The sequence below is a fragment of the Haliaeetus albicilla genome, chromosome 3, assembly GCF_947461875.1.
Source record: "Haliaeetus albicilla chromosome 3, bHalAlb1.1, whole genome shotgun sequence".
NCBI lineage: Eukaryota > Metazoa > Chordata > Aves > Accipitriformes > Accipitridae > Haliaeetus > Haliaeetus albicilla.
In genome coordinates this window covers 65,437,591-65,463,286 of record NC_091485.1, presented here as the reverse complement: position 1 = coordinate 65,463,286, position 25,696 = coordinate 65,437,591, and the positions used below count along the sequence as shown (strand labels likewise).

Sequence of the window (25,696 nt, the reverse complement as noted above, 5' to 3'; positions counted from 1 at the left end):
CAGCTTTACAACAGGTACTGACAGCAGCAATTTGTTGTATTTAAGACAAAATCTGCGGGAAATTCACAGCTGTCACAGCTGTGTGTCTGCATTTGTAGCATCCCAAAACAAAAATACTGATCAAGGATGAAAAATAACTGAGTAAAACTGAAAGTAGAAAAATAAGACTACTTCTGAAAATAATGGAAATGAAGGAAATGAAAATGAAGGGAAACTTAGTTACAGTGAAGCACCGGCAAGGACATCTAAGCCTTTCGAAATAAAAGGAACTGTGCTAGTACATATGCTTCATGCCAGGCAGCTCTGCTGTGCAATCTCTGAACAGCTAATACTTATCAGAATATGGCTTAATATCGTAAGTGGTGGTGAGCAACAGGATTTAACACAAAATCTATTTCCAGGAAAATTAGTTCACAGAAGTAAGTCAAGAATACAAGATTAATAAAAATAGCAGCAAAGGCATTTTTTTGTGTTCGATTTTCCTAACTTTTAAAGCAGGTATTTTGAATCCACTGTGGGTTTTTTCCTAAACTGATGCAGTCACAATACACTGTCAAAGCAGTTTGATTTATTTACTATTACACAAGCTAGACTGCATATTAAACAGCTTTTACTGTAGGCTCCATACAGAAGAGTTAAAAAGCCTTGCTGGATTATCAGCCTAATTAGCAGGAATCACCTAGAGTGCTCCTCCTGCTGTTCTTACTTCAAGAGCAGGCAGGATTTAAGAGCAAGGTTGTAGGACTTATCATTAGAGATGTCTCAACGTAACTCAATGCTGATGCATGACCCTCCATGTACCTGGTGACAAACCACAAGGGCAGTGGATATCTAGATCCTCAATGAGGACGAACAAGATTGAATGTCTAGAGGGGGCTCTGGTGCCAGACTGTTTCTCAAGGAAAGGACCTTCTAGGAAGATCTTCTCGAGCTGGGATCTGGCTAGATGGCACTGCCACAGTGAGAGCAAAACTTCAGAACACATCCATCAGCCATTGACCAGAAAAGGAAAGACCGCAGAGATAAAGGCACTGCAAGGAAGGAGTGTGAGATAGAGCTCAAATCAGTGAATCCCCCATGGCTGGCACAACACTTGACAGGAGTAGGTAGCAGGCACAGTTACAGAAGTGAATATATACACAGCATGTAAAATATACACGGTATCTTAAAAACATTAGTAAAAGGGGAAAATTCCTGCTTAAATTGACTACACTGATAACTATAAAAGACCATAAACACAAATTTTAAGAATAACAGTGCTGGATCAAGTCCCACCGTGGCCATGGGTATAGGCCTAGCTCATATATTTTGCATTCTTCAGTGTTTCTGGACAGACTTTGAATTAGTTAATAGTATATTCAAACTTAATACATGCCTTTCTAACAGCACTTCAAGTACATCATTACTTCCTTTGACGTGTGCTTAAAATACTTATTTCTTAATGTAAAATTCATACATCTCATCCAGGAACAGCAAGTCATTTGTGTATTTACTCTCAAACCCAGCAGAATACTGTACTTTTGCTAGATTTTGGAGAAAGAGCAGTCAAATAACTTCCAGTTCAGCTCTTGAAGAAAAGCTAACTGAGAAGTAAAAAGACTGTCAATGTCAATAGTTACAACAGGATCTGGGAAAGTGACATTGTCAATGGTTACAGAAGGATCCCTGTACTCAATGCCTAACCAGTTAGAAGATCCAATTTCTGAAGAAAAAAAAAAAGTGCACTAACATTTCTTTGCCATGTTTACAGTCATCAGGTTTCACTTAAATATTAATTTTCACCTGAATTAATGTTGAAACCAAACATTAAACCAAATGTGTATAGAACTTTTGGAAAAAGTTCACTATAGAGTAGGGATGACAGTTACCTCAATGCTGATGACCTGCATAAAATCTAGGCATATTTTTTGATGGTGTGAAGTGCTTGCTGTGGCACATATTTCCTGTAGTGTCTCATAAAAGTCCATGCAATATGCAAGGTTTTCAGATTAAACTCTAGTGCTACATATATAAAACATCCCCTATTATTTAATTATTGTTTATGAATTAATCTCTATACAGGAATTATGTTTTGCTGTTACAACACTACCATCAATTTAAAGAGAACTGCCTAGAAAAAAAAGCAGAACAGAAAGCATTATTTCAAGTTAAGATCTTTTGTTCAAGTCTTTGGTTGTTTATTTTAAAGACAGTATCTTAAAACAATTTTTTGCCTAAAGACTGCTTTTCTATTTTAAGTCTTAAACAATCTGTTCCATGAACCACCTGGAAAAAATGTGTTGAAAAATAGTTGGAAAACATCCTTTCATTATAATTCCTGGAAAAAATGTGACAGTCATTATCTATGACAAGACTTTCGTATTTACAAAGAGTTAATTTAAATATCGTGTTGATCTCTCCTTCCCCCTCCAAGCAATACTGAACAATCAGAATTCATCACGTTGCCTATTATAGATCAAATGCCGTTATTTCTTGTTATAATGAAGACAGCATAAAAACCACACCAGATTAGAAAATGTCACCTGGTAAAGCTGAAAGACATTTTACATAAAAAAGCACTTTTCTATTCTTTATACTTGGATCAGACCTGCACGACAGAGCACTGGCTAAATACTGCACGGCAGTTTTCATGATCCACTCTCAAAGGCTGACTGACCCAAAGAGATAGCATCAGGGCTTATATTACTTAGCCACATGTCCTAATGAGAAACTTTCCCATTCCTGTACCCACAACCACTGGCGGGTTGGCTCACAGACACACCTTTCTATGCATCATCCAGGCAGGTCAATGGATTGTACAGATGGTCTGAGAATACCAATGTAGAGAAGCCAGGGAATGCTGCAGTGCCTTATGTTTCAACATGGAGATGTTCTGTGCTTTTATGCAACTGCTTCTAAGGAGGTTAAGGAGCTGTAATTAGCATACATCACCTCTCTGTCAGTGGAGCTAATCAGGCTGAAAAATCCCAAGCGCCTCCACTCCTGAGCAGTCCTGCTTCTTGCGTTGGAATTTTCAAGCCCTTCTCGCTAATTGCTTAGACTGCTTTCAGACTCACTGGCACCACAGAAACATTCCTTCTGGTGTGGAAATTGGGGGGAGACCTTCACTATGGAAGTGACCTTTTCTCGCTGCTAGGAATGTCATTAGAGCCATGGACTCTTCTGAAGGCATCTATTCACACTAACACTACAGACCACTTCAAAGCTAGTGTTACACATTCAATTTAATTCTCACTGAATTTCAGGGGTAATTCCTGGCCTCTGTCTATACTGTAAAGTCAACAGCTGTTTGAAAGCAAAGTCTTCTAGGCGTCACGGCTGGCACCATGCTGCCAGCTGCCAGCACAGCTGTAGCTCAGGCTCAAAGCATCCAAATTATGATTACAAACAGCAGAGGTTATGTGATCTGCTGGTGAGTTGCAGTTGTTAGGTGATCAGATCTCCCTGCATCTGATCAGATCAAACCACATGATTGACAGCTTGGGGTCAGGCTAGCAGCCTCAAGCTTTCCTCATTGAGAGCATCTCCCAGGCTCAGACCTAAGTCTGCACCTGAGCACACACCCAACATAAACAATGTGGATGATGGGCAAGGTTGTAGCTGAGAATGGGCTTAATAGTTACTATTCAGTTATCATGAATAGGCATTTACTCAAGCTTCACAATCTATATACTGTTCACTTAATGCCTGCTCAGGTCTAAATGTGATGTTCACAGTCCTATGAGACACAGATGATCTAAGACCCACCTGTTTTAAGAAACTAGCTAACTAGCTGCTCTTTCCTCGTTATGGCTAGTGTCTGTTAGGCTTCTCTCTACCTTGCCTTCCCAGGACCAATAGTAAAATATTTTTCATTGCAGATCTGGCCTCTTCAGCTTGCTTGCAGGTTGTTGGATACTGTCTTCATTTATCAGCTTCAGAGTAATTTTTCACTGACATTATTCTGAAGATTACATAACTGTTTCACACTATGAAGTAAGAGTGTACTTGTAGCAGAGTGCTTCATGTTATTAAAATTCAAACTCCAAAATAAGTCACTATGTAGGGAATGTCATAAGCACAAAATAAATTGTAACAGCCAAGAACTAAATAATACTTAGATGACTTTTTATAACCTTCTTATATCATATCATGTTAACATAACTTTATTTTTGCTTTGTAGCTATTTTTTCTAAAAAAAAATATTTTCTAAAAATAATTTTTAGAAATCAGGGCTTCAGGAAGTTCACCTTGAAAAAAACCACGCACATATAAGCTAAACAATAAATGATTTTGTTGTGTTGATATGTCAAAAGGATGATATATAAGTTGCTATGCCAGAAAAACATACTTTTAATGTCAGTCTCTCAATATCAGAATTACTTTTTTTTACAGTTAACTGTATTGCCAATGTAAATGCAAACCTTAAGTAGATCTACACATTATAAGTTTAATAAAAAGCTAGAAAACACAAAAGCTTCTGAATACTTTACTAGAGGACATAATTTAAAAATGTCAAGGACAAAATTTGCTATGATGAAGTAGGGCACTGCACTATATCCTCATTCAGTTTTTAAGTTAAAAAAAAAACAAACAAAAAAACAAACCAGCAATCTCCCTTCTTTATTGAAAGGTCACTGTAATGCAATAGGACACAGCAAGCAGTTGTGAAATTAAGCCCTCCAGAACCTGGTTGCAGCTTTGGAATGTGACCATTGTTGTGCAATGGAGTTTGTCACCATCATATGAAAAACCCATTGGGAAATAAATCTTTTGTTTACCTGCTCATCACAGATAACCATCGACTGATTCACATTCTGTAGTATTTTACTAAGGTCTAAAACAATACCTGAACTGCAAACATGATCTTTTTCTTTAAACAACTCTGTTCAAGCAGTTTTGGAATAAACTTCATACATCCTACATACAGAATGTTTTCTTTTTTTGTGTGCTCCTCTTTAAAGAGAAGGTATGTCAACAGGTTCACAGCCTATTAAAAACTTCTCAGTTCTTGCTACCTATTTTTACCTGCTTAAAAAAATACAGTAATGATGCTGTGCTAGATATCCAGTGTAGTATTAATCATGCTGATGTCTCAAGCAGAGGCTTGACCTCTGCTCAGGAGGAACAAGCATTAAAAGCAAATTAACCCACATGTAGAGACATCTATCTAAGCAGAAATATGAGCATATTGTTCTAATTACAATCTTCATTCTCTGGAGTTTTGAAGAATCTGACAGCATATCTGCATAGGTAGGTGTAAACAGAGCTCCTTCGCCCATTCCCTTGGGTGAACTGATGGAGGCTAGTGCTGATTCAGAATTTGTATAGCCACATTTGCATGGCACTGAACTGGCTAGATATAGAGACAACGCAGGCAGAGGAACTCAATATGTCTGCACATGTCTGTAAACACTCATCCTGAGCTGCAGACATTCCCTGATATACAGAGGGCAACATAATAAAGAAGATAATCAAATTTCTCTATGAGGGAGCTAAAGAGATACTCTGAGTTTATATATAAACTAAAAATATGGCTCCAGATTTAGATTCCTAAATGTGGATTTAGGAAATTAACTTTGTAATGTGCAGTGTTGATGCAGAAAGTTAAGAACTTCTCAGCTGGCACAGCTGATCTGAAATACACAAGCTAGCGTATTATGCCTTAAAGTAGGAGTTTCTAACTTGCTTAGTAAAAAGCATGTCTCTCTATTCGTATCGCCTTCAGTGACTCGACTCCCCCAAGACTAAGGACTCTCATGACCTGGAAGATCTTTTCAACTGCAGACACCTGTTGGCAGTTTCTGGTCTGTAGTTAATCTCAGGGCAAATTTGTCTACTAATACTTCACAAAAACACCTGCCACCGTAAGTATAAAAGGCTTGCCATATATTTTAAGTGTGGAAAAACCAAAAAACAGAAGCAGTGAAATCTGCTAGACTAATGGCTTTTCAAAAAGAATTTGGCAGCTGTTTAGAAATGAGCAATTTAACATTCAGTCTCTTCTTCTCAAAAGGTGACAGTGATTAACAGTCAGTCCAATGATGCTACTGGATCTTGTATGACTATGCTCATGAATCAACCTCAGACAAACTCCAGCAAAAAGGGCTATTTTTAAGATTAAAGGATCACAGGACAACCTTAGTCAGTAAGGTTGGTTCTACAGGGGTACAGTCACATAAAAAATAGTGCAACAGACAAAGAACAGGTTTCTTCTGGCTATCTGTAGCTCATGCTATGCAAGTACTACATGTAATGGCAAATTTGCTTAGTAATAACTGTATTATTCACAACTCATGAGGAATAAGGAATTTAAGCATGCCATCTATCATATATGAAAAAGAGTTCCTCAGGTTAGATGTACCTGATAAAATCAGTTTGAAGGGGGGAGGAAAAAAAAGCCTCCATTTTGTTGTTAAAAGCAGTGCTGAAACTGAATATATCCACAGAACACAATTTGTTAGTCAAAAATTCCTATCACTCTTCTATCATCAACTCACAGACATATTAGTTCCTATACTGTACCTCAAACACACTTCAAGACCCAGGAGAAGAAGGCAACAAGATGGACATCCTCACAGCCTGTAGTGGTTAAGTGGATATAAATTCTTTCAGCACTGTGCATGATTTACAGCTTTGCATAATGTGTTCTGTTTGTTCTGTCATATGAAAATATTAAAGAAAATCATCTTCGATTCATAACTGGAACAGAAAAGTGATTTGAGAACTGAGAGCTTTCATCTGTCATTTTAGGATGCACATGTAACATAGGATGTTGGTTTCAGTTCAACAGAGTATTTCTTACGTATTTATGGAAAACAGTTAATACTTTGTAATGAAGGTCCCATGCAGTGCTAGACTATCGTGCTCCTGTGTGTTTAATCTAGAGCTCAGCACATGGTCTTCTGATGGTCCCTAAAGAGAAAGACTCCATGTCACTGCCCTGCCCATATTCTCTGTGTCAATATGTGTGAATGTATACACAGAAACACACGCATATGTGAGGGGAATAATTTGCTATAGCTTAATAGAGGCATTAACTTACACGACGTGTATAGAGATGCCCAACAGTTATCATGCCTTAGGCAGCCCCAATGTTTCTGATGATCCTCAGAGCAGAAAAACCTCCTACACAGAGCTGTCTTTTAAAAGGCACAGTCTTACTCCTAACATAAATTCTCATGTCTATATTCTGCATAACATGTCTGGAGGTGTGGCTGATGTACAGCCTATTCAGTAGCTATGAAGAGATTGCTAAAGAGCATATACCATGAGTAACTACTGAAACCATTTTAATAACAGTGATTTGGGGGTCACTGTCAAAGAGGTAACAGAAAAAAATCAAAACCCTGTCCCACTTTACACTGTTTGATATAACACAATTTTTTTTTATTCTAGGTTTAGGAAAATAACATGGTATCGTTTTTAGTATGACTGTTAGTCAGGAAAACGTAAAGAAAAATTACTTTAACCTTATTTTAGTTAAGTTTAGTGAACATTTATAAGTTTTAAACAGAACTCTCTCCAGTGCAGTTATGTCTCTACTTTTATTCACAAATTCACGTTGAAATAATGTAGAATAGTGCACATCAGGACAATGCATAGGATGCCACTGTTAAGCTTAATTAATCATTCTTATTTCTCTCTTGAGTCATCGTAATGAGATTTTTTATAGGGAAACCACTTCAAGAGAAAGTTTTGAAGTTGGTGTTCTAACAGATTAGATGATAAAGAAAATGCTTTAGCTTATAAAGATCCTGCAACAGCATGTATTATTAAGTGTACAGATGAATGTACCATATAGTCTCTATTTCCATCATCTGTAGTTAAAGGAAGAGAAACATAGCAAGCTTTTTAACCGTATCCAGGTATGTGGGATTTTACTTTTGTAGATGTTTTGAACTTACATTGCTAGTATTTTAATTTGATTTATGGTACCTCCTTTAAACATATGCAGAAGGTTGTGTGCTGATACCGTAAGATTTTTCTTCAATTATCATAGTAATATTTTTTTTAAGTAGAAAAAATTATGGAAAATATTAAAGGTTTTCCTTATCTATTGCTCTAAGAACTGGCTTTTAGTTAGAAATGACATTTGGCTGGAATCAAAATTTTAGCAAACTGAAGAGTGATATTTGGCCCTGCCAGTGTATTTCAGGATATCGTCACATGGTTGCCTCAGCAAGTTGCTTTTGGTTTCAGCCCTCTCTCATTACCCCTTCACATCTGACTGAAATCAGCTGATCTTTTATAGGCATTCCCATAGTCAGCCAGCAAGCTACTCGCTGTCAGATACCAAGCACCATATTTAGGGTGTGCCTTTTAAATACAGAGGCCAATAGGAATACAGTTGCCTCGTTTTGTCTGCCCCTTAAGAGTTGACTGCCTTCCCATTATAAAACCTTTGCCAACCAAAGAGAAAACGTTCTCAACCTACAGGCTAAGCTTTCTGATTCCACGTATGCCTTTGCCGAAAATGCAAGTAATTTTTTTTTTAAAGATATTTTAAAATGTTTAAAGTATATCTTACATAATCTGGATAAAATGTAATTAACTTTTAACATCCATGCAATCATTTTGTTATTGCAGCTAAAAAATAATTCTCCGAATCCAGCTCTTCCAGAATCTCCAAGAAAAATACTCTTTGTTTCACCATTTTCTGATTCATTCGACTTTGGAAGCAAAATAAACACATTGCTGTGTTTAATATTGTTGCACAAGAGAATTCACAAGAATGAAATGTGTTCAAAGTTCCTAGAAAAAAATGTAGCAATGCAGGCTGCCAACTTGTTCAATGTCAAGCTCTAGGCAGTATAGCAGGACTAGCAGTAAATGACTCATAGTGAGTCACGCTTTAGCTATTTTTGCTTTTAAAGTAATGCCAGGCGCTGTGTTAATATTCAACCCAGAGTAAATTTAGCAATGCAAGAAAACAAGTGTTTCCATGGTTGCTCCTTCACAATGTTTATGGTATATACACAGCCATTAGGCACAGGAATTAAGCCAAATTAAGAATATGGAAATGTTCCTCTTTCATTTACAACTGAATTTTGCTACATTGGGTTTCATGACTCAGTCAGCTACTAGTTTTTCCAACTCTAACAAAAATGTAAAGCCATAGCTAGCACACCACCAACTGTACTGTTAGTGGTCAATAGCCACCACTTTCCTCTAAATTATGGCTTGTGCTGTGTACACAACTGAGCTGGCAGCATGCTGGCATATCAGTAACTGTGCAGTCAAAAGCAAGTGTAAATGAACCAAACAGTTTATCGTGATAATCAAGTTACACATATTTTTTTCAGGACAAAACAAGATTGACATGAAGGCCTCACTAGTGAAACTAAGTACATCAATCATGGGTAACATGTTCTGTGACACTTCTAAGGAGGAGCTAGCAGGGAGGAAAGCCAAAGAGGAGCACTGAAGGGAGGAAGGAGGTTGTGGCGTCATGTGAAAAGGGAAAGCTGCTGCAGAAAAACGAGGAAGGATGCTGGTTCAGGCTGGGGAGCAGTTTGGTAAAATGAGAGAAGTGGTAAAGAGAGTACAACAGAGCTGGAAAATATCTTTCCATGACATAGCTGTGATGTGACAAAACCCATATGCAGGCATGATTTCAATGAAGCTATCTGCACAGCCCTGTTTTCTTAGGTGAGCAGGCATTTGTGGAATTCTGGAATATGAGCCCAACTAATGTAGACATCCGACATGGCATAACAAAACTCTGCTGAAGAACAGGAAGGGAGAATTTAATCTGGGTTGCAGGGAGAAAAATCAACAAAAAACCCAAAGCGATGGATGCTACAGCAAAGCTAAGGTGAATAGTTTACTTTGCCCACACTTACAACAGAGCTGCCAAATGATTACATGTGATTGCTTGTTAAATTTTTTTGTTCACATTTTAATACAGTGATTTATTCATTGGTCTTAAATTGCAGTAATTACTATTTTTACTGTAGAGGTTGATAAAGCAATCAGGAAGCTTTCACATTTTTTCCCCTCAAAGAAAACTCTAGCTTTTCTGCATGAAGTCTTCTTCCATGCTGCAATAAGCAGGGCTTTTTTTTCCCCTGTTTTCCTATATGATTATAAACTAGCCACTTAGTTTATACTGGAAGTTTATAGATAGATCTTGATGAACAGCCTTCCTGGAAAGATTTTTTTTGATTTCATTAAGTCTTGGACTGACCCATAAACTTTCAAATAGGGAGTGAGGGAGAATACTTAAGACTGGGACAGATCCAAAGAACTGAAGCAAACTACAGACACTAAAGTCCAAAATGATGAAAAATCCTGTTCAGTGGCCTCCTAACCCTGAACGCATCTAACACTGGTAAGCCCCTCCCAGGTTCTCCAGGGATCTTAAGTTCTGACTTCTGTACCTGCCCAGAGCTGCCCCAGCCTGGGTAACAAGGAATACATTGTTTGTCCTGGGCCCTCTTTGGCTCTTGAAAGTAGACACAGCTCCATCCACGTAGAAGAAGACAAGGTGGTGATGGAGATATAGAGAACCCAGTTTCCCATTCCTTGCTGTACTGGAGTACACAGTCAAGCACCCTCTTCACATCCTCCCTAGCCCCCTTCCATTTCCAGCTGCTCACGGTGCAGATTCTGCTTCAACCGCAGGGCCGAAGAGTGCCCTCTACAGACTAACCTACCGCCGAGGCGTTGCTCAAATGCCTGTGAGCAACTGTGTGATGTCAGAGGTAAGGTCTATCCCATCCAGCAGTCTTACTCTGACGATGAATAATAATAGCAAATCCCTACAGAGGGCACAAGGCAGGGAAAGCCTACAGCGACGTTTTCCTGTAATTCTTGTCCAGCCTCCAGTAATCTGGTCGGGGCATTTGGAGGATCCAGAGAGGTGCCAAAAGTGACATCTTCCCCGTAAGGGATTTTTCTTAGATGCTTATTTGTGAATTCCTTTGCATCACTTCCTGGGCAACTGCTGTAGACACAATGCCATGATATAAAACATAAGCACTCTCACTATCGCTCCACTAACTGCTTCTCTCCCTCACGAGGTATTTTTGGTGCCTGCTGGAATACCTGCTAAGCAACTTGCCTTTAGTCCTGAGATCGTTCATGGCAAGTCTGGTAACACAACAAATCTACATTCATGTTTGAGATGTTAAGACATGATAAACCTATCCACACTTGTAAAGTCAGATGCTGTGTCTCAAATGAGAGCCAATAACAGCTGAAAGATGACAACTTAAACCGCTCCTCAGCTGTGACAGAACATCTGAATGCTCCAAGGCTGGTTTAGGGTAAGTATAAATACCAACGAAGGTGTTTGACTTCTTTGACTTTGTGCTAATGGTGACTGAAAGCAACCTATCTTAGGTTACCGCTGAGAGACAGTACACACAATTACCACTTCAGCTCCCTGATAACATCCGTAATCATATGAGCGCCTGAAATTCCCAAATCCACAGATTAGAGCCATGGTCCATTTCCTCTCCAGCTACATAATACAAGCATGTGTGCTCAGTCTCACAGTAAAAACCCTGATTCATTCCCTTTGCATTAGTTTATAGTTGGCAGGTTTTTAGTCATCTTATGCAATACTGTGATTGACATACAGATGTAAAGCATGCTACGCTGACAGAATAGATTCGTCACTGAACGAAGCTGTTCATGCAGATGTGCTATAACCCTCCTTGAGGGAGCTAAGGCACTTAACTCTGGGCTCGGGCATCCAGTCTGAGGCCCACAAACCTACATGATGGGTGTTGCAGTCCTTTAGCGCTTCTCTAGCTTTCTTCCTCCATTTCAGCTCAATTTATTGAACAGGTTTGGGGTAGTGTGAAGAAGATCTCCAGTACATTTAATGGCACAAAATTCAAGTTGGAAAGAAATCATGCTTTACTGTGAGGTTATTGGTGCCTACGGCTTTCAAGAAGGAAATGAAACAATATGGATACCAAAAATTACGGCAAGCAGCCAATGCACGTGAAATTCTGATAAGGAATTAGAAGATGTTTATTAGTCTTGCTGTACATTACTAGTTTGCATGTTACTCGCATGTTGCAAGTACAGATCAGGGAAAATCCATTGATTTCAGAAGCTACACTGAAGCTTACCAAAGCAAGATCTAGCTCAACCTGCAGCTCTTTTGAAGGACACACCAAAGAGCTACATGGCAAACAGTTTCAGGAAGCATAAAATCACCAAGTGTTTTCCTTTCTCTGAACTGGAGTACTCTGCAGTTACCATGCAGTGTGATATGCGCTGGTGGATTACTATTTAGTCAGCATTATCTCAGATCTACTTCCCTGGTCTTCCTCAAATGCTTTTTGTGCTGGCACTCAATCCAAATGCATTACTTGGAGTACAGTTCTACTTGAAGTATTATTTCCTTTGATCCCTGTGCCCACTGGTGGCACAAAGTCCCACATATAAATGATTAAAATTAACATATAGGAAGCGTAAAAAAACCCCTACTGTCCCTCCAGGAGTAAGACAAATACTCAACAGAAAAAATGAGTAAATAAAACAAAGTTACCTAAGTTTAAGGCTCCATTGAGCTTTATTTTCCTCCTTCCTCCTCAATATCCTAACTTCAAAATGAGAACATCTCAATTGAAAAATTGTAACACTGAGATGCTCTCTCTTTCCTCTTTCTTTGTTTTCTTCTCTTTGGACTGTTCTTTACCTGTTGTCCTGTGATCACACTTCAAGTTTAAGCTGTAACCTCATGGCACAAAAATGGAATTCCTCCATCCTCTATCTTTTAAATTTGTCTGAATAGCATGAAAAAGACATAATGGCAAGTAAAATTGTACTGAGCTGGCAGAGGCAGTCCTTGCGTTTTCACTGCTCAGGTTTTTACAAGAAAAATATTACACCATGAAAGAAGTGAATGAAGACTCTCAGTGAAATTGCTTATGTTTTATTAACAGAGAGCAAATTTTCCATAAGGTATAATCCATCTATTGAAGTTTTCAGAATTTCAGATACAGGCAAGCTTTAGCATCTATCTCTATGCTTCTTACTCATCTGAAATTTATAAAACATTTCTGATGAGTTCAAATATGGTCACAAGACATGAGATTTTGTAAGTTTCCATGTTGCACAAATGGATTACCATAGAGTCAAGAAAAACAGGAACTGACTGAATTGAACTAAACACCATTGAGGGAGAACATCTATATAAGCTAAGGTGCAGTGCTGGCACAAGAACAAATGAGCAAAAAATTGGTCACAGGCTTGATTTGCCTGAAAATTTCTCACCATCTGAGCAAGGTTCTAAGGTTTTTCATCACTCTTCCAACAGAAGTAAAGGGGAAAAAATTAATATATTTTAAGATGGCATTTTATTAGATAATGTGATTGAATGCAACATTAAGGGAACGGAATCAGCATCCAGAAGCTCCTTACCTGACCTATATGTTCTTACAAACAGTAAAAATGCCATCCTGGTAGCCATCAATGTGCTCACTTAAGACAGAATTATCCCATGACAGTAACAATAAATTACCCAAAGTATTATCCCTAAGCGTATAATAATAATAAAAAATTATTTCTATGCAACACTCCATTTCCTTTCTAGATTTTATATAGTCAGTGCTGACCTGAAAGCCAGGCTGATATAAAACCAATAATTATATTTTGCAAAGACTTTTGCAATTCAATAAAATGTACATGTTTTTAAAATATATGTATCGATCAGATGAGAGACACAGAAAGAGATAAAAAGAGTTTACCCTCAAGTATTCACTGATTGGAAGGGCAGATACTTATAAAAGGAGAGACCTGTATCTGATGCTCTTTCTGATTTAGATACCTCCCTCAGCTGACTGCCTTTACCATAGTGCTAAAGGGTCACTGTCTCTCAGTATTTCCTTCTGCAGTTGTTTCCCTTTTTATATATACACACTGAACAGAGAGAGAGGGAGACTGATTCCAGAGCTACAGGACAATCACCTCGTAGGCCAAGAGTCAGTCAAGTTCTGATTTTAAATCTCTGAGACTGAAAACCAGGTCTCCTATACTCCAGGTTACTTAAAATGGAGAAGGGCTGTTTGAGGGGGTGGGTTGATTCCTCTTCCTTTTTAACTACAAATTCCACATCAGAGTTCTAAAGGCAAAAGCAAGAAACTTCTTATTTTGATCAATCACATTAGAAAGGCAATCATTTCATCCAAGAAACCCTCATTGGATCCATTGGCAATTATGTTCTTCATTAATCCACTAACAGAATTATTGTTAATGCAAGCTTCTGCCTGTTATCCTATCAACTTAGCTAATTTTTGACCCGGAAAAATTGTCCCAGATTGCAAAAGAAAGTTTTGACAATTTCATTCATTCTAGAGTGGGTCCTTCTTTGCAAACTAGCAAGGACACTTTGTCCTTGCTGTGATAGTAATATTGCACTTTGGGTATTCATCTTAGGTACTGTATAGCTCCCATTGCTATAGTATTTGAGCATCCCATTTATCTAGTTTGTTTCTCTAGCTTGTTTCTCTTTCCAGTAACTCTGTGAAATAGAAGGTTTGTATGTCAGACATAATCATCATCACTTTAACTCATTCCATTTCACTCCCAGGCCCTGATCTTTTAATTCTTCAAAACTATAAGTGGGCTAGCTCACTCCTGAGCAAGCCAACTAGTTCCTTGCAGAAAATATTCAGACAGGACAGTCCCAAAAGCACAAAACCATGCCAAGTTTCTCTTTCAAGGTAGTCCTTTAACCCTACCCAGAAGTCAGATCTCATTCACACAAATGCCTCTAAACATATTCATGTCACTCCTCAGGGGCTGCAATTTGCTCCCTCAGTATCATGCCATGAAAACATTACTCTGGCAGACTAAAACACAGTTATGTTACGATTTCCAGCTCTTTGAACTGAAAAAAATCACAAAAAATAATAATGATGGTTTAGGGCCTCAAGAGAAGCAGGGCAATTGAGTGTTTTGCAGTGCAGAGCGGACATGGGTACTTTGCTCCATCGAGTACTAGCCCGGAGCAGCATGGATATGAGCCAGTCTACGTTCATTAGTCTCTCCTTGCACAGTCTACAAACACAATAGATACATAGCTGAATTTCAGACACAGGTAGCAGGTTCAGACCCACAAAGATTTTAGGCACCTAACTCCCAGTGATCTGTTTGGAACCTAAATGACTTGATCTAATACAAGAAGACTGTAACAAAGCAAAGAACTAAACCGAGGTCTCCTAAACTTCAAGCAACCTTCCTAAGTGCTAGATCATCTTTCATTTCTTTACTAGTCAAAGGGCTGTCTATAAGGAATTTTACATAAACGAGAAGTGCGTATCCCACACACACCACTGAATTGTCATAATACCAATCCCACTTTCAGTTAGAATTTGCAACTTTTGTGCTGAAGTTGTTTTCCCATAATTAGTCAGTAAAGGGTTTTTAAATTATCATTATTTTATATTGAAGATACAAAGAAAAATACACTGACATTATTTTTCAGCTGATCCTCTGCCAACCCATCTAAGTATCAAGATGAAAATAGACCAACTAAGAAGTTAAGTACAATGGAAGAGAAACCCAGATCTGCAAATCAGTTATGCGACTCCACACAAGTAACTTCAACTATTTACTCAAGTTTCACCTCTGTTATATGGTGAGGAATAAAATTAACTTGCCTACCTCTGTGTGATGTTGTGAGGATTAATTGGATGAAACTTGTCAAGCATTATACTACACAGTGTCTTGTTGCAGCTTGTTTTCTTATCCTACTAAAAGCAAATCAAAGACTTCAGTCTTTCCTGGTATCTCCAGATAGACCATTTTATGAATTTAAAGATTATTCCTTTCACAGTGTCATTTTTTCTACCCCAAACTGCATCTAAAACAGCATTTTTTTACATCATTATTTCTCAGCATATGCATGGCTTAAAATACATGTATCAACAGGGCATAGTGGTGTCTACTTGAACATTAAATATTAAATTTTAAGCCTTCTCTTTTCAAAATATTTGCTTATTGGTAATGACTATAAATCTGTCCTAGTAAAATGTTGAATCATGATACATACTTTTTCCTTTCAGAACCTCTGGGATTTTTTTTTCTTCAGTGGAGAGGGCAACGAAGAGCTTTACAAACTGCAGTGTTGCTACTTTCCAAAGTACATTACAATGACTAGTTTCCTATGACAAAAGTTGCCTGAACTACTATTGCGTCTCAAAATGATTTGTTACCTATCAAAAAAATATTATCTTTCCTACATTTACCAGATTCACTCCTTAAATTGTTTGGCATAACCAGCAATATTGTCCTTCACTCAAATCTCACCACTTTCTACAAAATGACTACTGAAGCATGCATCTGTTAGGTGTTCATACAGGCTGTAGTTATCAAGGATTCCAAAGTGCATGTTATTAGCTGCTATAAAAGGGCTATGAAACCTGTCATACTTTGGGCACCGAATGTGAAACTAAATAACCTTCAGCAAATACAGCAGTGGCAGCTAGGGTCACAGCAGTAGAGATTATACCTTCTGATTAGCTCTTTTCACAGAGTATCAGAAATTTAAACTGATACATAGAGATTAAAGACAGATCTTAGTTTCATTTTGTGAAGGCAAAATTCTCATACTCTGTGCCAGAAGATGCCTTTGATATATATATATACTGGCATGAAATAAAAAGACTTGGTAATACAACTTTAAACAGAAGGTGGATTTTAAATTTACAGAAGATACAAAACGCAAAGTTACAATTCCTGCAGTAATCATGACTTAGTTCCTATGGGCTCAGTCCTGCAAGGTTCTGTACTGTGGTTATACTCCAATAAGGAAGTGAAACATGCCAGCAATCTCACTCATTTCAAAGGACCTACTCATGCAATTTAATTTAAGCAACTTGCTTAAGCATTTCATTTAATCAAAAGGAGATCACTAAGCACTTTGCACATCCAGGACCCTTATGTGTAAGGAGAGCATCAGTTATGTAGGGTTAAGGTCACAAAAAGTTTTCCTTACAAACTACACATGCAATAATTTAGAACTTTCTGATATTAGCAGATTTAGTCAATATCCCTCCAAGTGCTCAATTATTTGGAAAATATAATGCAGCCCTTTTGGGGTACACAAAATAGTTAAAATAAAATAATACTAAAAAAAACCTAATCAACAATTCTTTTCTACTGTTTACATTCTAAGCAGTTTTGAGCAGAAAAATGAAATGTTTTCCATTAAAAATAAGAAGTGGGAATTTAGGAATGTAAGATAATTCTGAAAACAGACTTCAGAAAAATCACTTGCTATTCACATAAAATCTGTCTGACAGTGTTTTGACACGTATCATCAGAGGTGGAGATTTTGCATCATTTTGCACAAATTCCAGCTAAAGTAGCTGCATAATAAACGCTCACAGATTGATGGAAAATGCCTGCAAACTGTCTGAAAGATGAGCAGAACAGAAACTTCTCTGAGGCATGGTATCATTCTTACTGCCACAGACATGCACCTTCCCAATTTCATTTCTGCACCTTAGCTGCCACTAAAGTTCAAAGCTAAGAAGGTCTCCTTCTCACAGAACTGCCCAGAGAAGAGGACAATCTCAAGGTGATACAGCACCATTCTCCTCCCTGAGTATTAGAGCTACCTACTGCACTGCATGTCACCTGCCAGGTGGCAGGAAACAACCATGCAGCTCCCTTCATCACTGTGGCAGCAAGTATTAAGAGAGATAATGTATTAGTTTTCTTAATTTTCTGTTAAAATAAGGTTATATTTAACTGCTTCACACTCTGCACCATACCTAAAAACTGTGCCAAGAAAGTTTTTCTCCTTCAGATCCTAGTTAATTTCTAAGTAGCAAGACCATGTGAGAATATAACGTTTCCTTGTTCAGCTATTCTAGAATACAAATGTCAAATTCTGCATAGAAGGTGTGTAATAATTAAAGGTAACTCATCATGAAAGGCAAATCATTTTAGCATCTACCCCATGTGCTCCTTTGAGATAGAAAAGGCTGGGACAAAAGAAAACTCCAGGAAAGCCCCTCTGGGAAAACCTGGCTGGAGTTTTTGTATTTTATCTGATTTAGCAATAAAACCAAATCCCAGGAAAGAGCTAAAAATTGGACCATACTGTATATATGTGCTTGAAACAGGCCAGGAGCTATGCACTAAATTGTGCCCAAAGCTGGCAAGACTAATAGTTGAAAACAAAATACTAACCAGGTAGCTGTTGATGAAGTTATCGATATGCGTAACTCACACCAAGTAGTTTTAAAGTGTCTCCCAAAATTTGCAGACATGTAATATGCTGTATTATGGGACCAGTATTGTAGGACTCATGCTTTTGAAATCACAATTCATACAGGAGAAGCTAAAGAATATAGAGATGGCTTGACTTAAGCATGGCTGCTGAATATATTTAACAGGGTGACCTTAATGTTCTCCTTGCAAAATTAAAAAAAAAAACACATACACACAATGTGCTGTAGGGTAAATCACCAATTTATCAAAACTAGTAGATGTCTTTTACAGATTTTATGAATATTCAGCTCAGCTGGTATCACAACCCAGAAATTACTGCCTCTGAGCTCACTCTTTCTTTGCAGTACTTTCTACATGGCATATGTGATATGTTAGATAGTATTGACAGGGCTCAATTACACATCTCAGCATAGTAATTTACTACATAGAGCTCAACAATGAGAAGAGGCATTTTGTACCAGATGGAGTCCATGTGTCAGTTTAGCCTCTCACAATGGTGTTGAGACCAGAGACCCTGATCCTGTAAGAATGTGGGTATCCGTCACCTTTAAGCTTGTGAATAAATTTGTGATATTCAATTCCATGGGTCTTTTTAAAGGCTAGGTACGAGTGAGAAAAACACACAAAAGGAGAGAAGGAGGATAAGGGTAATGGCAAGAAGATCACATTAACTACAATAACTAGAGAACTGGACAGTCTGACTGGTTCCAGGTCACTGTATCATATATATAGAAGCAAATTTACATATGTGAATATAAACAGATTCCACTGATCTTCAGTCACCCGTGATTACTCAAGAATTTCTGGGAGCCTTCCTGGTAAAAGAGCCTTTTGAAGAGGAAAGTAAAGTAGGAAAGTGAATTTATGGTGGATCCACAGATTATTTAGGCAGAAGACACAACACTGATGCAAGTTTAAGGCAGCTGAATTGTGCTTGCTTTGAAAAATTTAACTTTGAATTTTCCACCTGTTTTCTATCTGCAGACCTAAGGTGGCATTTAGTTTTCCATTTCAAATTTGGAGGATCAGCTGAGGCAACTGGGGTTTTTTAGCCTGGAGAAAAGGAGGCTGAGGGGAGACCTTATCACTCTCTACAACTACCTGAAAGGAGGTTGTAGTGAGGTGGGTGTCGGTCTCCTTTCCCAATTAACAAGTGATAGGACGAGAGGAAATGGCCTCAAGTTGCACCATGGAAAGTTTAGATTGGATATTAGGAAAAATTTCTTTACTGAAAGGGTTGTCAGGCATTGGAACAGGCTGCCCAGGGAGGTGGTGGAGTCACCATCCCTGGAGGTATTTAAAAAACATGTAGACAAGGCATTTCAGGACATGGTTTAGTGGGCATGGTGGTGTGGGGTTGACAGTTGGACTCGATGATCTTAAAGGTCTTTTCCAATCTAAACGATTCTATGATCCTATGATTCTAAAAGAAGGTGGGCTCCACCAGACTGTTTATGTGAATACATGTTCATCATATTGCATCCAAGACTGTTTGTGAAAGCTAACAACTTTCCATTCAACCTTTTAAATTGCAATAAATGCTGCGATAGGAGCAAATGTGGTGGATTTACCTCATCAAAAACTTCATGAATTCTACAAAACCCAAGCTGTCCCAGCTGATCAATAGTCCACGTACTGAACACAGCAGTCCATTCAACATCATCATGCATTTCATTTGGGGCACAATCTGACCTCTGTGCACAACCAAAACAAAAGTCCAAGTGGCTAATAAGACAAATCTGGATTTCAGGCAGTAGTAGCAGAATGATGTCCTCATTATTTTTTTTTTTAAGAATAATTCTTATTGTGCTTATTTAATTTGGGTTTTTTTCAATAGGTGTGCCAGTTAGAACTCAGTCCCATAGCCTAAGCTGAATGCATTACTAGGGCATACACCCCTTCCTCAGGCAATTACAGGGTGGAAAGTAAATCCAAAGTCAGTTATCAAGATTTTATCTTCTCAGTTACAAACACCTGGAAATTAGGAATTACAACATAATGGTGGGGCAGTAGTAATTTTATGGTTATGTAGGGAGTGAAAATTACACTGTTCTGTGGTCTGCAACTTGGTATGTTCATTCTTAGAGTAGTGCCAAGAGCTCTATTAAACTCAGAGATCAGCGCTAATACTCAAATCCAAAATCTTAAAAACCATAAAGATAGGAAACAAATATATTAAGCCCTCAAGCTCTAATCCTAGGGAGTCTTGAGATATCAGATCTAAAATTCACCTTGTCAAGCATGTCCTCACACTTCGTAAATCTCTACAGGGAAGCAATCCAAAGTCCAGTGAAGTCAGCAGGGAAATTCTTTCCACTTGTTTCAGTGGGTTTTGGATAAGGCTCCAAAAAAACAAAACTCAAGGAGAGCTACAGGAGAGCATCCAGTATATAATTTTCCAATGGTATAAATCATTAATCTATGACTCCTGAAGTTCCTGAGATACCAGTTTATGTTGAAATCAAAATGTAGGGTGGGAGGGAATACGTACAGGGGTCAAGGGACAGCAAGCAGAATAATATAATTTCAAAACATAATCATGATTGGGGAAGAACAGCACAAATAGTGTTAGAGCCCATGAACTTTTCCTGCCAACAGTAATCAGAGTGATATGTTAATAGCTGTTATATGTGCAGGGCAATAAAAGCATACAATTTTTTTGTGTTGCATAAATACTAGAACTGTTCACTCTCCAACTTTTCTGGTAATTCAAGCACAAATAACTTAAAATTTTAACACTTGATAAATCACGTGAATTAAGAAAAACAGATTTTTCTAAGTTGCAGTGTTACCGGGTGCGTGCATAGAAGCTGTAAACCTGAGAACACACACAGTAAGCATTTTTCAACAATATAGTTCTAAGATTAAAGCAAAGGTCTTCTTAGAGTTGCAACACAACCTAAAGTTGTGAAACAGGAGCAATTTGTTTAAGTGACAAATGAAAACAGCTTACCTAATCTTTTTAGAAGATCCTATCAATTAAGAAAAAAAATGAAAAACTCTTCAAATGAAAAGGTCCACCTTACAAAAAAAAGATGTGAAGCAATATTTTCATGATATTTGTATTCAAACACAGCAGGAACTGTGGGAGTCTAAATAAAACTACCAAGGTAATTACACTGGCTTTTTTCTACACAGATATCAATTTAAGTAAATTTTTAAATAAGAACACTCACCTGAGTTTAAGCCATAACTGGCAGTTCTATATTTTAGGGCAGTTAGTCACATCTTACCATTTAGCATTCAAGGAATCTTTTTTTTTTTAAATAAGACTTACATTGTTTTCTCATCTCTTTAAGTTGATCCTTAAAATACATATATTTTTCATTCCTTTGCAAATCTGAGTCACTGTTCTTGCTCTCCAGTGCAGTAAATTTTTCTTTTACTAAATATTTTAAATCTGGTATATTTTCTGGTTTTTCTCGTTTTATCTGTAAGGAATAAGAAATAGAATGTTATTCAATATGACACATTTTAATGCAAAGCAAAAGACATCAAGCAAAAACTCAAGAACATAATCTCAGTTTCTTTTGACTACAGTTAGGTTTCCTGCTGTGAAACCATAACCTCCAGGTATTTATTTATTTCAGCAAAAGTAACTATGAAATGTAGAGATTAACTTCTCAGTGTCATTTAAACTCAGTTTCTGTATACAGGGTATTTCTCACGCTAACAATAGGGAAAACTGAACCTTGCAGTCAAATTTACTTCCGTGAGTGGTAAAGGTCAACATGTTAACAGCAACCAGCATAACACTGAATATGAATGAAACCAAAGAATAAGAGTCTGTCCAAAAAGTGAGAAGATAACTGAAAAACAGAAATAACATTTTTAAGAGTTTTCTAAAAACCTCCACTCTCTCACCATTTTTCAATCAGCTTTACAGAAGTTAATAATCTACATGCATGATTAGTGGGATAACACCAGCAAAAGCAGTATAGATAGCTAATGTAAAAGGAAACCACCTCAATTTATTTGTGCTGTGCAAACAAGAAGCATTATGCCATAGAGGCAGGCAAAAACACAGTTTCTTGAAAAGCACTTGCTTACAATAATTGCATCTGGAATGACCTGAAGAATAAATAACTAGAAATAAAAGGGAAGTCATCACATAGGCAATAGTAAGATATTCCAAGAATGCAAAAAGCACTTCAGGAATGCAAAAAGCACCCCAAAAAACAATAATTAAGAGTTTTCCCTTCTGTTTCTCAAGCCAACATTAAACTCTAGGGAACGGTACCTTTGACAGGTCTTCATAAGACCTAGCTTACAGGTGGTGGGGACTGTGCTATGCAATGATGATCAGCAACAGCACAAACTCTGAAAGAAGTTGGACATTTGTCAAATCCGTAATGCTAAGCATTTTCTGAACCAGACAAAGGCTATTTCTATCCCAAACATATGGCAAAACATGCCAATCTGAAAAAAAGAGGTAAGCATCATTTCTGCTGAGCCACTCTTCCCCTGCCGCACACATTAAATTCTGCCCCTCACCAGACCATGGTACTATTCATTGTGAAAGACAGGGAAAAAGCCTACTGAGAAAAAAATGGTCCACTTCATCAAATTGTTTCAGGTTCCAGAGTTTACAGAGACCTTGGAAATCCTACAGAATATATTTTATTTCAGGAGCCAAAGAAATAATAAATGTTCATGTAAAAATGGACTTTGCGGATATATAAAATGCTATGTAGCCAAGAAAATTTTACTTTCCTTTTAATCAAAGCAAAGCAATCCATAGAACTATTATTTCTTCCAAGACTAAAGCCAGTTTGGCACGTTTACTTTAGGCAGATGCAAGTTGTGGCAAGAAGAAAAATAAGAAAAAAACATGCACTGCCAGGTGATACCACGCAGTTTTCAAAGGTACCTGGAGATAAAAGATCACCTACCACAACATCCAACTGTGAATGGGAAAGACTCAGGAACAGCTTTGTAACAAAGGAGCACAGTGACTATGAAAGACCAACAGCATGTCATCACAGATGCTCAAACTGATGCATAAATGTAAGCAGTAGCATACAGTCCTTATCCTATGAAACCTGAAAAAAGGAGCAAAGGAAAACAGAACATCCTGCGCCCAGGGCAAAGGGGGCAATCATACACACTCCAATGATTTGCCTGTGTCAGCATCACAGCAAACTGCTGCAAAAGAAGGCCTACCACAACCAAAACCAACTTTGTTCAGTACTCTGCTGAAGAAGAAACTTGGCCATCAGGTGTATGTAAGCACAAGAAAGCAGTTACTAAATCAACATACTTTCATAATCCAACACATTATAAAGCAATGATTTGATTCGGACAACATGTGGTGCAAACATATTCCTTTCTGCAACAACTTCATCAGGCTGTTTTTACAGACATTCTCTCTTTAACATAAAAATAACATATAAACACAGGACCACACTCACAAGCACAGCCCAAATAACAACCCATTACTAAGACCTGCCCTCATCACAAATCACAGCACTATGGCCAGATACCATATAGAAGATCCAGCTGTGTATACTAAAAAAAAACCCTCACAAAGTGCTTCTAAGTTGTTGATACTCACACGAAGAGTAAAAGAAATTATGTGGACATTCATTACAGACACCCATCTGTAGCAAAGACAATGTCAATAATCTTTTTCTCTCCACAGGGACTATGTTACACATTGATACAGTTACATCAGGCTCTTTTTATCTTTTTCTTGACTCATGGAAGATTTGAATACAGAAATTAACCCACATGGGATCTTCAATCATACCCTCAGAGTGAGAGGTGAAGAGAAGGGCACAGCCAATGTTAGCTGAAACAGTGGTTCTCTCAGTTCCAAGTTCCAGAATTAAAGGACTTTACATATGTGAGCAGAAAAAGAGCAGGAACTGTAACTTACACTGTTCTGTTAGCAAAAAGGACAGATGTTTGAGAAGCTGCATTATATGCACACAAATAAGCCTTGCCCCTGCCACTGTGGAGCTACAAAAATTTGCATGTAGACATCTGTACTAACCTCAAGAGAACAATTATACAACACCCTCCCTTGGCTACGTAACTATAATCACACAGCTTGCTGCCATATATCTAACAACGTAAGAGCTAGCATGCGATTTGCTAAAGGGAACATGAACAATTCCACCAGTTACCAAGAAAAAAAAAAGTCTTTCACACCAGCTATATTCCCAATAGCAATACATTACATTGTGAGGATAATCCAGCAATGCAGCACATATGACATAGGCTCAGACAACCATCTAATATAGAAACCTAAAGAGTCAGATGAGAGAGATGCTCAAAGAATGCTATTTCCTGTAGTTTAACTTCTTTCATGTTTACAATTTAAATTCAGTTTCTGTTCACTTCCAAATGATTGCTTTCATTAAAACGATTAGTAGAGACACCATTCCTGACCACACTCAATACTGTACCATCACATATGCTATTACTGAAATGCCAGGTAGACCTTCTGGAAGGTCAACACGTCACAGGTGAATAATAAGGCATGTCCACCCACTGTAATAACAAGCAAATACGTTTGCTGTGCACAAGCAATTTCTCTTTGGTGCTGCATATCCTATTCCATGAAGAGGGTTGAGAATGGTTCTAACCCAAGAACATAAATGAAAACAAATGAAAGGAAATGTGACATCAGTTCCTCATGGTGGGACAGAATTGCAACATCTTATACACTGCATCAGCACAACACCCTTACAAGTACATTACAGTTTTCTTTAGTTACCACCACCCACTCCTACTCTACAGATTCATGATGGATGTAGTGATGATGAGATCAGCATAACAAAATGTGCGAGGACAATACAAACATAGGATATGGCTAAGGAACAGGGCAAAATCACCAATATTCAGGACAACTTGGGGTAATACTTATTTTTGGTCTGAGCAGCATGTCAGATAAATGCTTACTAGCAAACCTGAAGCCATTGGCATGTTCAGTGTCAGTAAAAGTTATTTCACATGGGAACCATGAAAGACATGTTAAGCAAACAACTGTTCGTTTAGTAGCACTGTCAGCCAAAACCAGCATGCTAAGTAACACCTTGCAGTCATTAGTCAATCCATTGAGAGTTACATTGATTTTGAAATGGGGTGGAGGCATACACACCCTACAAAGCATCCTCAAAATGACATATAACTATGAACTGGGAGTGTTCAGGACATATGGTGAAAAGAAGTATCAGTCACAACAGCTTGTTTACAGCAATAGAAAAAGCAAAAGCATCTGCTGTGACAGTCCCATAGCAGCAAAGAACCACATGAGTATTTACATGGGAGCTCAGCAATAAGAGGGAGAACAGACATGTTATACATGATAATTAATGATACTCCATACATGATCTACCAGCAGTGCTGTCAGGAAAACACATTTAGAAATACTAAAAAAATAATTGTTTAGAAAAACGTAACTGTGGTTTACCTATTAAAAGATACATTTGTTCATGGCAACACACCACACCACCTGGTCACAGCTGACATGTGCAAAGAGGTTACTGCATTTGATGGGAAATGCTTA

General features: G+C 37.8%; 1 protein-coding gene and 1 long non-coding RNA gene across 4 annotated transcripts in view; one reads left to right on the top strand and one right to left on the bottom strand.

Moving 5' to 3' along the window:
* Positions 1 to 25,696, bottom strand: part of NSMCE2 (NSE2 (MMS21) homolog, SMC5-SMC6 complex SUMO ligase) — a 134,600-nt gene that overhangs the window by 48,803 nt on the left and 60,101 nt on the right. Inside the window, exon 4 of one of the 2 annotated variants that reach the window (XM_069780051.1) lies at positions 21,461 to 21,614. In XM_069780051.1, coding sequence (XP_069636152.1) covers positions 21,461 to 21,614 — 154 coding nt within the window. Of the gene's footprint in view, positions 1 to 801; positions 1,001 to 21,460; positions 21,615 to 25,696 lie in introns of those variants that run through there. The other variant, XM_069780052.1, reaches the window with a different exon arrangement.
* LOC138684829 (uncharacterized) lies at positions 8,274 to 15,609 on the top strand. Of its 2 annotated transcripts, none has more exons than XR_011324133.1 (5): positions 8,274 to 8,461; positions 10,191 to 10,312; positions 11,004 to 11,249; positions 11,776 to 11,917; positions 15,428 to 15,609. It is a non-coding gene; the product is annotated as an uncharacterized lncRNA (long non-coding RNA). The 2 variants fall into 2 exon arrangements; XR_011324134.1 differs by having other exon boundaries at positions 11,759 to 11,917.